This window comes from Castanea sativa, chromosome 12, assembly GCF_040712315.1.
Source record: "Castanea sativa cultivar Marrone di Chiusa Pesio chromosome 12, ASM4071231v1".
Classification (NCBI taxonomy): Eukaryota; Viridiplantae; Streptophyta; class Magnoliopsida; order Fagales; family Fagaceae; genus Castanea; species Castanea sativa.
In genome coordinates this window covers 20,778,918-20,792,875 of record NC_134024.1, presented here as the reverse complement: position 1 = coordinate 20,792,875, position 13,958 = coordinate 20,778,918, and the positions used below count along the sequence as shown (strand labels likewise).

The 13,958-nt window shown below is 33.4% G+C and overlaps 1 protein-coding gene and 1 pseudogene across 1 annotated transcript; one reads left to right on the top strand and one right to left on the bottom strand.

The window, feature by feature from the left end:
* Nucleotides 1-15: 15 nt before the first annotated feature.
* LOC142618294 (THO complex subunit 7A) lies at nucleotides 16-3,559 on the top strand. The gene is made up of 3 exons (XM_075791203.1): nucleotides 16-126; nucleotides 588-1,204; nucleotides 3,113-3,559. Exons 2-3 carry the CDS (start codon nucleotides 614-616, stop codon nucleotides 3,242-3,244), a joined length of 723 nt encoding a protein of 240 aa, XP_075647318.1. The 5' UTR covers nucleotides 16-126; nucleotides 588-613; the 3' UTR covers nucleotides 3,245-3,559.
* Nucleotides 3,560-4,825: 1,266 nt separating this feature from the next.
* Nucleotides 4,826-5,782, bottom strand: LOC142621112 (norbelladine synthase-like; annotated as a pseudogene).
* Between the last annotated feature and the right edge of the window lie 8,176 nt (nucleotides 5,783-13,958).

Here is a 13,958-nt window from a genome sequence, read left to right as displayed (position 1 = left end):
GACCCGGTTTAAAATATCTTCTTGTCTTCTTCACGAAAAAGGGGCTGGACGGTCCAATGGACTTGAGTTGAGAGTGGAGAGTGGGACACAGATACTCAGAACGACTCGACCTCCATCTTTCCATCGGTGAGTTTTTTTTTTCTCTGCTCTTCGTTTTCAATTCTCTCTTTTACTTTGAATTTAGCTCCGTTAGCAATTAGGGTTTTTACTACTCAGTTTGCGATATATCAAAATTATTCTCTGTTCCTTTTCGATTGCCATACAAATGCAAACGTTGATGTCTTTCATTGACAATATTGGTTTATGAGTTCTTTACTATATTTACAAAAAATTTGGATTTATGCATTGTTTTATATATAAATTAAATTTTTTTTTTTTTTATAATTAATATGAAAAATGGAGATATGGAAAAATTGGGGGTAAGGCTGCCTACAAATCGCCTCTCATTCACCGGAAAAGTGGGTGCTTTGTGTTTAGGACTGATAATGTGATGAACTTGTTTAGGAAAATATGCATATTTAGTTATACATGTTTCAGATGCAGATTGTGGCATACACCTGAATGTGTTTTGAAAACTTGTAATGTAGGGTGAGTAAAAAGTCACTGTGATCAAATGCTAAAAGGAAGGAAAGTTTCTGGTAGGGGAGAAGCGGTAACAGCTAATTATGCTTTTAGCCCGCTTGACGATGACATTATTATAAAACACAGGCTTCTCACCCGTACCACGACCACAAGGGGTGAACCTCCGTTGAAGAAACTTCAGAAGAAGTTCACCTCTTTTTTCGTTGAGGTCGAGAAAGATACGGATAATTATGGCGACTGTGAGAAGCTTGCCAAAGCTTTCTTACAGGAGATGTCGACGTTTGAAATTCCACTCCTCAAGAGCAAAGCAGTTGTTGATGCGAACGTGAGAGAGAAGGAGAACTTCAACGAGTTGAAAGATGACATAAATAGGCAGATTGTGCAAGCGCAGGCTGACATAGAAGATCTTAAGAAGCTGCTTGAAGAGAGTAAGATTGAGAGGCAGCACAAAGAGGAGTGTGAGGCAATCAGGAAATTGATTGCTGCGCAGCCACCAAGATCAGAGACACAGAAGATGATAACGGAATTAGAGAAAGAGATTGCAGCTTTGGATGCAGAGAACACTGCTGGTTCAAGGTTGCTGGAGCTTCGCAAGAAACAGTTTGCCCTTTTGTTGCACGTGGTATGTGGCCATTTTCTAATGATTTGTATGCTTTTTGCATTTCCATTCTACAGACACAAGTGGGTCTTTAATTTATGATGTTACAATCCTCCCTGTTCTTAAAGAGAGAGGAACTACCATACCATTTGAGCTAGAGCTGACCTTTGTTCCCATGTCATTATGATTAACTATGCAGCTGGTTCTATTTTCTTGAAGCTTGTGATTGTTTATAACAAAGACACTATATGTGTCATCTGAGATTTTTTACTAGAAATTCTGTTCTGGTAGCGTTGCTGCTGACTGCTGTGTGAAATTCTGAGCTCCTCTAGTCTATGCCTATGCCAATTATTGCTGTTGAGCTTCAAAGTTCCTGTCTCATCAATAAATCCCATGGTGCCAATTCTAGTGCCTGTTTGAGAGGCCTGAAAAATTAATTATAGGGTTTTTATTTTCCCTTATATCTCGGGACTTTGGTCCTTAATTTCATCTCCGCATCAATATCCCACATCTCTATCATAAGAGTATATTTCTATCCCTCTTGAAATTATATGGGATTTGAAAATGGGGGCTTTGTTGAATCACATTGAGAAATCTGTTTAAATACACTGATTGGACCTGGTAGCAGCATAATGTCCTCAGCCTCTTAGTTTGACTCAACATTTATATTGGTGCATGGGGTTTTGTTGGGATGATGAAATATTGGTTTTGGAGTTCATAACCATCTTTCAAAGGTCTCTTTGAGCTTGTTAGAGTTGCCTTTGGTTTGTATGAGTGCAGAAGCGCATGATTATTTTTCTTTCTGGTTGGTAGGGTATGGATGAATTCAGTAGAGAAATTAAAATTTTCCAAGTATGTATTAAATTATGTTATGGTGGGGTTTTCCTATTTTTTTGTGGGTTTTTTTCAGAGGAAGGGGGGGGGGGGGGGGATAGGGTTTGTTAGGTAAGGGTTAGTGGTCTTGAAATTAACTTTATGTTTATTTTCCTTAGGTGTGCATGGTCATATTAGCCCCTCATATCGCCCCTTTGATGGGTTCTTTATTTGGTTGGTCTTACTTCAGAATAACTTTTGCTTTAAGCAATGTATCGATCTTCAGAATATGAGCTTATCCTCTGGAAAATAAATTGCATGATGATGTTTACTTTTGAATTGAGAGAGGGGCTGTAGCTCTATATGGTGGCCATTATAAAAAAATAGTATCAGAAATGGAATGTCATCCCTTCTTGGAATGCTAAATATTGTCTTATCTGATGTTTTTTTTCCGTCTACATTTTTGTTTTGTTGTTTCTAAAGGTTTTACTGACCAACTGTTTTCCTGTTCGTCATTCTTTATTTCCAATATTTTTGTTAATTCAGTAGTTTTAATGGGGGTGGGGGTGTTTCAACCCCTTGAATGTCTCCATTGGAAATAGCAATAGGTGATAGTTGAGTTACAAGGCTTTTGTTGTCATTCTTTATTTCAAATTGAAAGTGTTTTAGACTTTGTTTTGCATGGAGAAGAAAAAAATTGAGTTCTATCTGTGTAATTTTTTTTAACCACATAAATACTCACGTACCTGAGGGAATTCAAACCCCCACTCACCCACCACCTGTGTAATTCAAATGTTAACCTTTCTTATTCTGTTTTATATTACGATCTCATTTGCATTATATTTTTTTCTTTAAGTATTTTCTGGTCAACTATTTTGGCATCTATTCTTCATTTTATCATTAATCACTTGTATTTTGCATTTAGATAGCAAGGTGTTAATCTCATGACCTTAGCATTTCATGGTATTCTAGCTTTTAGTTCTATAATTAATGGTCATTCATGTGTGTCTTATATTTCATACAGCTGGATCTGCAGTTGACTACTTAATATGATAGGTCCACTCCATCTGAAGATTATGCTATTAATTTAAATTTTTTTTTTTTAAAACCTTTCTGCAGGTGGATGAGTTGCAGAATACCATAGAGGAAGAGCAGAAAAGTTTGGTTGAGGAGATGAGACTTGCAACTGAAGAGCTGAAGAATGGAATTGAGGATGCTAGTGGGGGCTCAGATGCCATGGCTGTTGATTAGTGACTATTCTGAATCTCAGTAGGCTGTTGTAAGATTGTGTTCTCTTTTAATGTGTTTCTATTTATGCATAGAGTTTTCTTGATGATCAGAAATGGAAAATGTAATGGAATGTCAGAACATGTCTGTCCTGTCGTAGCATTAGTTATTGAACAAAGACCTTCATTCTTGTTTAGAAATTAGACAATTGTCCTTAATAGTTTTGATTAGTCTTAGTAATGTTTATATATACCATCAAAGTGGGTTAGAAGTGCATCATGTTCTTGCACTGCAGTACTGCTATTGCTGATATGAGTTAATAAGATTTTTGTTCTGAAACTTGGGAGATGATGATGGCCAAGTGCAGTTTTGGCTAGTTCTGTCAGTTACAGTTGACAAATGAATTACTTTAAAACTTACTATTTCTTTTCACTATCAGAAACCCTTTTTCTTACCATTTTCTAGCCTTTTCCCCACCAAACTCTAACCCAAATTCCTCAAAATCCTAGCTGTCCAGGAATTCCAAATCTGATTTGTTTTCTTTTCATTTTGTCCTGCGTAACAAAGTTTCCAAATTTGTGATGAATAGTGGCTCACGTTTAAGGAAAGGTGAGATTCTTTTTGACTATTACTCACATGGATAAATTGTTTTTGACTTATTCATGGTAGTTGTAGGCCATTTAGAAAATGCCATAAACCAAGTGCCTAACTAGGATTAAAGTTTTCAGTCATGGGTTTCAATCTAGATTAATGGCCATTTGCCTTATATTAACAAGATCATGCTAGAGCGTTTGTTAGTTCAATTGATTTGGTGAAGAAGGTTTTGGTTTGATTAAGAGTTTTGTTGATTAGGAGAGAAGATTTGCTCTAGAAGTTTTTATGTCTTTTGCTGATTCCCCATATAAGGGTTTATAAGTTACATTACTAAGATTGTTTACCGTAAAGAGGCTTAATATCTTGTTGCTTATCAAGAGAGACAGAGAGGGAGGGAGGCTTAACATCTTGTTAAATAAATTAGTACTACTGTATTAGGGTATCTCTTGAAATAATAGTGCTTAAATGTTCCTCAGCCAGCCATGGAAGAGTGACTTCAATGATTGATAAGGTATTTTTAGTTCTACTAGCATTTGAAAGACATTCTAGGACTTCTGGTTATCCCTTGGTATTTTAAATTTTTTTTTTTTTTTTTTTTGGGTTTGTGTGTGTATTTTTATGAACAAATCCATATCTGCTGGGTCAATCAGTGCAAGCTTTCATCTTTAACTCTGATGATGATATGAAATTATTTGCTAATGAGTTCCTAACGAAATTGCTCTGATACAGTAAGCTATAACAGATTCTACTCCGTTTGAGTAGCGCATTCAATTTCAAAACTGCTGACAAATTATTTATGGAACAAACTAATCCTCAACAATTTTCTTTTGCTTTATTTTTTCCTCATTAGATGTGCAAAATTATTAGGTTCTTGAGACGACATATAATTTCAGATGCATTGAAATCCATAGAAATAGGAAAGATATATGTACGCGCGCGCACACATAAGTATTGCATATTTATAGGGTTCTCTTATTTTTTTTCAATTTTTAATTTATTGCAATACTCAGGTACAATCAACATCTCCATATCTATTAATCATTTTATTTCAGAACAAGGATCGAAGTTGGTATTTAACTGGTAAGATTACAAATTTAAGATTTACTTCGTATCTTTAGCAGTCTTGTTCTTTAGGAGATGATTTTTGGCAAGTTCAGCAACGTTTGCCAATGGCTCGATACTGACAAGCGAGACATTGGCAGCAGCATCTTCCTTGAGCTCATACTCAATTGTGCTTCTTATTATGCATAAATCGTTGCCCTTCTCAATTACTTCAAAGCGATCACGATACAGAGTAAATCCCAGCTCAAGAAATCCACCTTCAATTACCTCTGTTTCTTTCACGCGACTCTCATTGTCCACTTTTGTGAACTCTTCGCATCCAGTGAACCCAGTTCCTAATTCAATGGAAAGAAGTTGCAGTATTAATTCGAAGCATAACTTTATAGTACCTTAATCGATCATTCATTTTCAACTAGTTTGGATAACGCAACGGATAGTCATTTTCTTGGGCCACAAAAACAACACTTTTGTTAAAGTCACTACATAGATTGCTTGGGAAATTCGAGAGACATTGTTCTCTTTGCTCTTGTGCAAATTTCACAACTTTCTGCAAGGATTTTAGTTGGAATTATGGGTTGACCGATTGATTATGTCTCTATTAATGATGAGATAGACAAGAGAACATTTGTGATACATACTTGGTGCAAATGTTAGCTTGATAACAGTACCAACTCCTCCATCACCTTCTATGACTTCAATTTTCTCAATGAAATTCGAAAGCACTTCTTCAACTAATTTTGAAAACTTAAATGTCCCATAGAACTCCATCACTAGCTGACACGTTTACCTCTACCTCATGTGAAACTTGCCCAACCATCTTTCTTCTTTTGCTGGCAAGCTATAGAGCATTTGTGATTCAGGGTGTGTTGTTTATGGTAATATATAATTGATTCCCAACATATGATCAAGACCAAGGTCTATGTACCTATGTTATTAGTCAAAGTTGGCGTGCAAAGATTCCTAGGAGAAAATGGGCGTTTGTCCCTTTCGCCAAAACTTTTTAGCAAAATGTCTCATATTTGAAACTATTTAGAGAAATGCCCATGTTTTGAAACTCGATTTTTAGACAATTGAGTTATAGCAAACTGAAAATAAAAAAAAATTCTAGAAATCGAGTTCCAAATTTTTTTTTTCTAAGTCCACGTTCGCTATAACTTGATGTTCCAAAAATCGAGTTATACTTTTGAAACTCGATTTTTAGAAAATCAAGCTTCAAAATAAGGGCATTTCTCTAATTAGTTTTAAACATGGGGTATTTTGCTGAAATTAAAAAAAAAAAAAAGGGCAAAAGCCCATTTTGGCCAAGATTCCTATGCCGCCGCTGATGGCATATTGGTTGTCATATTAGCTAAGATAAAATGAAGAAGATAAATACAGACAGGAATGGGACCAAGAAAAACTTAATCTTGGGGGGCCGTGGTTGGTAATCTACTCATTGTTGTATGAGCAATGCTATATATACAAAAATTTCACAATATTTTTATAATTATGTTGATAAACTTTTACTTGTTTTTATTTGAACTAACTACTAATATCGTTTTTTAATTTACCACTAACAACTTGCCACATCAACAGGCATGAAAAGTTATCAAAATTTTTGTGTAACTTTCCCTTGTTGTATATCTATTCAAATTCGCTGGTTGACAAGCCACCCACCCAACACCATTTGGGGTGGCTACATTGCCACCCACCTCAGCTTTAAGTCTCTCTCCTCCTATATATGTGTGTAATAAACACCCTAGAGATGGAGAGAAGAAAGAGATGTGTATTTGGTATTATAAATAATATGGCCTGGTTGATGACCATTAGAATGAAAGAAATTCAAATACAATATCATTCTCATAAATCTTTCTCTTTTCTTGCTATTTTCTTTACTTTACGACAGTATTATATTAGTTTCGTAGAATTGTATACGATGGAAATTTTGGTATAGAACAAAGGTAGAAAGAACATATACATCATTTGGAGGACTCACATTGAAGAATGGTATAATTTTAAGAAGCCTATCAAAGTTGTGACTCAGATCAGAAAGCAAGAAAAGGAATGAAGCAAAAGAAGAAAGAAGTGCAGGGATGAAATCTGAGAAAAACGACAGCTGAGCAATGTAGTTTAGCTATGCAGTGTAGTTTAGTGTAGTGTAGACTTGTAGTTTAGTGATGTAGTTAAGTGAGACGTGTTCACACGTGAGATAATTAAAAAACACGTGTTATAACTGTACCTGCATAATTTGGGATATTTTGGTTTGCTCTGTTTTCTGTATTTAGTCACAGATTCATGTACAGGTTCATTTCAGTTGAATGAGATACAAGTTTTCTTCATTCCAAATTCTCTCTAGCTTTTGCTTCGTTCCTTTTCTTGCTTTCTGATCTGAGTCACAACTTTGATGATCCCCCTCAAGATGAGAATCAGGATTGTGAATATTCACAATGCTCATCTTGGTAAGTAAAGCTTTCAATTGTTGACCACTAAGAGCCTTTGTAAGAAGATCAGCTAGCTGTGAGTGAGTAGGACTGAAAAACAATCTGATGACTTTATCTTGAACCTTATCTCTGACCATGTGACAATCTATTTCTATATGCTTGGCCCTCTCATGAAATACGGGGTTCTCACTGATATATATAGCTGCTTGATTATCACAAAACAACATTGCAGGTTTTGAATGATGTACTTCTAAATTCTTTAACAAAGCTAATATCTAAGTCATCTCACACACAGTCACTGCCATGGCTTGATACTCTGCTTCAACAGAGGATCTAGAGACTATGGATGGCTTTTTAGACTTCCATGAAACCAGGGAATTACCCAAAAAGACACAATAACTAGTGGTTGATCTTCTAGAGTCAACACAAGATGCCTAATTTGCATCTGTGAATGCCTTTAAGTGCAAATCTAAATTGGATGATAACAAAATACCTTGTCCAGGACTTCCCTTTATGTACTGTAACACCTTATAGGCTGCATCCAGGTGAGGTTTTCTTGGTTTTGACATAAAATGACTCAGTTTGTGCACTGAGTATGTGATGTCTGGTCTGGTAATGGTCAGGTATAAAAACACATATTGGACAGAAAAATGAAGCAACATGATAGACTTTTGGTTAGTTGACTAATGGATATCAAGTTGAAAGTGAAAGAAGGAACACACAACACATTTTCAAGAACTAAACTAGAAGTTACTTGAATGGTTCCTATGTGTGTGACAACAACTCTTTCACCATTAGGCAATTGACCAAAGGAGGTTATAGAACTAGTAATTTTAGTGAACAAATCAACTGAATGAACTATATAGTCTGTGGCACCTGTATTAAGAACCCAAGTGTCTTGACTATATACTGTTTTATTTGAAGGATTGACAACAAAAATAGTGTTTCATGCTCAAACACATAGAGTTTTGCAAGAGATCATTAGAAATACCTGAGAGGGCGGAATTGGCCGTGTGAATTGCTTCATTGGAACTACTAGAATTGGATGCATGAGAATTCAACAGGGATATCAACTGCTGATACTGTTCTTGAGTGAAAGAGAAAGTGCTATTTTGATGCACAGCTTCATTTTGAGCTTGATCACAATCCACCATGACTTGATTAGCCATAGGAACCTTTCCCTTTTGCTTGTAGCTTGGTGGAAATCCAATGAAGAATAGTCTTATAGTTGTAGACACCTAATTTTCTACCCGATTAATAAACTTTAGTCTCCGGTCCCAATGATGAGCTTGAGACGTGTACAAAAGGTAATTGAAATTATTTTGATAGTTTGGAAGTAATCATAACTTAAAAGTGCTCAAATCGCTTTGAAAACAATGTTGAAGTATGACATTTACTTATTGTTTTGACCATAAATTTTTATCCATAAATAATATTAGAGTGAGGTTTGTTGCATTGGAATGTAGACATCCTGGGCTTCAATTTGAACACAAATTTTGCCTAATTTGAGCTTAAATTAAGTGAGTTATGACTGTTTGAAATTGGGCCAACTGGGCAGTTCGATTTTTTGGGTTTTAAAACTTCATTTTAAGGGCCCAAAACATAATGTTTTGATGTGGGCCGGCTCATGGACCCTTGAGAATGTCCAAAGATCATTAAAAAGTCTGAAAACCCTAAATTTTAACTTATAAATACTCATCTTATGCCTCCAAACTAAAACCCTAGCTAGAGAGAGCCATTTTTTAGCCTCTATATTCTTTAAAACCATAATTTTCTTTTCTAAAAAATACACACACAGCACCTTTGCACATTTTTACAAATTAAAAACCTCTCTTTAGTTAGTTTTAAGGCAGAAACTATTTTCCCAATTGATTTCTCAAAACCCTTTTCAAAACTAATCTTGTTTTTGAGTTGTGATTACCTATAAATTATTGAAATCGTCTTGTTGTGTAGGTATTGAGGGGCCAGTTAAATATCAGTCATGTTTGTATTCCATAGCAAGGTGGGTCTCTCTTCATGGCTTTTCCTGGATTTGGCTCTTTTATAATTTGTGTTTTTGTTGTTCTTAGTTAATTTATATGTTATTCATGCTTAGAAATATGTTTTGTTTTATTTGATTTTATTTTGTTTTGTCCCATCATGTTTTGATTGGAAAGTTGATATGATTTGATATATTGATGGATATTTTTTGATGTGGTAAGTGTTGTTTGTTGTTAGATCCAATGCATGTTTAGGAATAAATTTTGTTTTGTTTATCTTAGATATCTTTGTTGTTAGTTTAAGTTGTTTAGTTTTATATTAGAAGTATATTAGGTTTGGTTTAATAGTTATTTTGTTGCTTGCTTAAAATTGTGTTTCTAGGCTTGTATACACATACTTGTGCTCAGAAATGCAGATTTAAGGTTCTTGCAATTTTAATTGTTTTGCTTAGTTCTAAATCCTCTGTTTTGCTTAAGCCTATGGTTAGTAGAATAACATGTTTCACATGCTTTGATTGTTGAATTGATAATTAGGATTTATATCTCGGTTGAATCATATGAACATGCATTGATGCATGGATGCTATGGTGCTATGAGGTAAATGAGGAAAGTCATGCATAATTACATGAACATGTATTTGATTGGGATGATGAGCATGATATGATTTATGAACATGATGAATATGCTTGAATGTTGAATGTGTCATTAATAGGGTTAAGACATAAGACACAATGAGAGGAAGCCATCCTTAGGATTGTGCGGTTTTGGGTGCCTAACACCTTCCCAAGACCGTATCTTAACTTCGAACTCATATCTCTGGTAGTAAGATCAATGGTCTTTCCTCGAGAGGATTCCATATATATGGTTCCTAGACCATTGCAAAAACTAGGTGGCGACTCCCTCTTGTGTCCACAATAGTGATATAGAATCATGCATAGAGCATTGTTCTTAAAGGTTGATTTGTGTCATCTAGAGTAAAACTTAGTGCAACTAGTTCTCTTAGCCAAACAATCCCTCATGATTAGACTATAGCGTCAACTTTCGTGATGGGTGCACTTCCACTCATGGAGGTTCAAGAACAATCTTCTAATGCCTTTTCATAGAACAAATATAAATTTTCACAAAAAAAAAAATGTGAGAGAAAAAGAAAATAATGTCTAATGGATAATAAGAGCATCAAAAAAAAAAAAAAAAAGTTATATGGAAGTGTTTTGTTATGGGGAATTATATAAGCCATTGATGATAAAAAGGGTATAAAGTTACTAATTGTTGTGTTAAGATAGCTTGACCCTGGTTAATTAATTCAATTATCCAAGTTGATAAATTAGGTCCAATTGCATGCAGATCATGAAGGCACCAAAAAATACCCATTAAACTAAATGCAGTAGAAATTAAAATGATACGGTGAGTGGATGAAAAATGGAGAAAACCTCTCACAAGGCAAATATTCAACCGAGTGATTTTAAGGTCACTAGTCCTAAGAATCCACTAATAAAAAATTAAGCGGTTACAAGTATAAGGAGTCTTACCAACTACCCTAACTTATCCCGAAATACTAACCTACAGTTGAACTTTCGCTTTAATACTCAATTGGACTTAATCTTGTAATAGCTTTCTTTCCTTTGATGCATAAATCTCCATTCTGTGACTAACCCTTTACACGGATCCCAGTACACGATTAACTCCAGTAACTTGAAAGATGTAGTTGGCTACAAAGTTCTTTACTTCATCAACAATGAAGATCAGGAAGCACTTGGTTACAAAACTCTATGATGTACAAACACAGTAGTTTCTCATTGAGAAAATAAATCTTTTGATCTCTGTATCTGTGTGTGACAACTCTTAAAATAAGCCTTATATATGTTTAGGGTTGTGAGAAAAGAAATCCTAAATAAGTACATAAGCCTAGGTTGAATTTCAAATCTAGAAAACTGAAAATCGTAATTCTCAATAGATTAAGCTGCTGTCGAGCTATCTATCGAGCTTCGTCTCGATAGCAGGCATTGCCATTTGTCGAGACTTAAAGAATAGCATTTCTTCACTTGTTTCTTGAATCTATCTTCATGACTTTTAATATGAACACTTGATATGCTTTGAACAACATATTTCTTGATATATTAAACCTATCTTAGATCTACCCAAATACAAATAAAGTGTATTTTGTTAAAAAATTAGCCAATTATATAAAATATGACCCTAACACTAATAATCTATTAATTCTCAACTAGTGTGTAGCTCCGTGCATATGCACAAGTACAATTAAAAACAATCATATTATATGGTTCAAATTATGCTTTTTTTAGAAGAAGTTCAAATTATACATGTATTAAATTACACTTTTTTTAAACTAGACATTTCTAAAATATGTAATGGTTTTTTATTATGTACATACATACATACATACATACATACATACATATATATATATATATATATGATTTAAAATTTAATGGATTTTAGAACCTTCAATTTTTGCACTCAATAATTCACTTGCCACAAAAATTTTATAAAAAAAAACTTAGATGGACACATAATGGAAAATTGGACTCCAATTGAAATCCAACTTAAAATCTAATTGGATTTGGACTCTTCGTTTTTTACAGTCAATTATTCACTTGGCATAAAATTAAAAATTAAATGGGGTATGTGGTGCAAAATTAATTGGATTTTCTCTAAGTTTTGGCTATTAATATATACTAATATATAACCCGTGTTTACAAACGAGAATAATGAGCTGTAGTAGTGCTATTGATGTTAGTTTGAGTTATTAAACATGTAGGGCATAGTTCAACCAAGAAATTTGGAGGTAATAAAATAGTTTTTACTTGCAATTTTCATGATATTGGTTATGCCAAGTTTCTCATTACATTGCTGTTACGTATATAATTTTGAAAATCACTATTAGATACTAAATATACAATATCAATTCACAATTATTGTCTATGAAATTCTACTGAATATAACAAAAAATAAAATTCTAAATTGGTCAAATAATATCTTCTAAATTGAATGAGGATAGGTGCATGAGATCATTTAGCTCAATTATAGTTTGTTATGTTCAATATCTTCGCATACAAAATATCTGAATAGAAATAGTATAAAAAATATGCTCATTAGTCCAAAGAAAAAATAATAGCAAAAATCTAAATAATTTAATTTGTATGGAAAGTTAACAAAAGTAAAATCCAATTTTTATTTTAATTGAATTTTCTTTAAACTTTCATTTAAAAAAGCAAAATAATACGTGTATATATATATATATAAATTAATAATGGACTATACATAATCAAGATATATTACATAAATGACTTATAAATTTGAATTGTTTTTATTTATACAACAAAGAGGCTCATAAATATAAAATCATTCAAACCCTCTCTTCCACTAATTTTATATATAGAGTTTTTCCTCTAATTTTTTATATAGAGCGAGATATATGGTTATATTTTTTATGGTTTATTTATATTGAACTTTTCGTTTTCTACATTAAATTAACTCATTTGATACAAAAATTAAAAAAAATTAGATTAGATGAGATACGTGACACAAAATTAAATTCTAATTGAATTTCAATTTGAAATCTAATTAAATTTTCTATCAATTTTACCTCTATATATATATATATATATATTTATTTATTTATTTACAGATGGCTAATATACACATAAGTGCCCAACTACTAATTTTTAGATAAATGCTCAACTGACTGTTTTTCATGTAAATGCACAACGGCTAGAAAAGAGAGAAATGTTTGAAACATGCACCCTTATCAACAAATGCAGGATGAAGGATAATGGTGACAATATACTATGTCGCGGAAGACTGTCCTACAAACACTCATAATTTGTTTGTTTGTTTGTTTCTGGGTGAAACGATATAGGATATTATTTGAGTTGGGTTCTCGTGACTCACACCCACAACTTGGGGCCTTTTTCTATGGGTTCAGGCAACTTTGTCTTGTTTTCTAGTGTAATCAATTATTGTCTTCACTGACAATTCACGTTTTTTTTAAAAATTTTCTCATAAGCAACAATGTAAAGGGCTGGTGGTATTTTAAAGAACCTAAACTTATATGTCAGTATTGTCAGAGCCTGAATCAAATGTTAGAAGAACTCATCGATGAGAACAAAGATGATATATTGATATGTAAATTAAAAAAATTAAATTACATAATTAGAGAAAATCATGAATCGTTGCTTATCAAAAAAAAAAAAAAAAAAAAATGAAGTATTGAATCCGAAGATGGTGTGAACTTCGTCTTCGTGATCAATTTTTTTTTATCCCCGCTCCAATGACAGAATACAATAAAGAAGTGAATCAGGTGATGGATTTCAGGTTGTTAGAATATCAAGGCGCAAGGCCAAGGTTCATTGTATTATATTAGAAGTTAGAACTACCCTTGCATTGTAGTGTATTAAACATACAGGATAATGTGGCTAGATAAAAGGCTCCTTTGTCCATGATTTAGAGAGATTTAAGGTCTGTTTTAAATCTGCTTATTTTGCTGAAATTGTAAACTTTTTGTTGAAAGTATTATAAATAAAAGTAAAAGTTAGTTGAAATAGTATAATGGGACTCATGAATAATATTAAAAAGTGTAGTAAAGTCATGAATAGTAGCAAAAATAAGCTAAATAGTAAAATAAGTTAGCTTATTAAGCTGGAGCTAATCGCACACTAAAAA

What these genes read in the sequence shown, in the direction of transcription:
- LOC142618294 (XM_075791203.1), top strand. Translation starts at nt 614, where the DNA reads ATGCTAAAAGGAAGGAAAGTTTCTGGTAGGGGAGAAGCGGTAACAGCT. An exon ending in TTGCCCTTTTGTTGCACGTG is followed by an intron (nt 1,205 to 3,112) that starts GTATGTGGCCAT and finishes ACCTTTCTGCAG; the next exon opens with GTGGATGAGTTGCAGAATAC.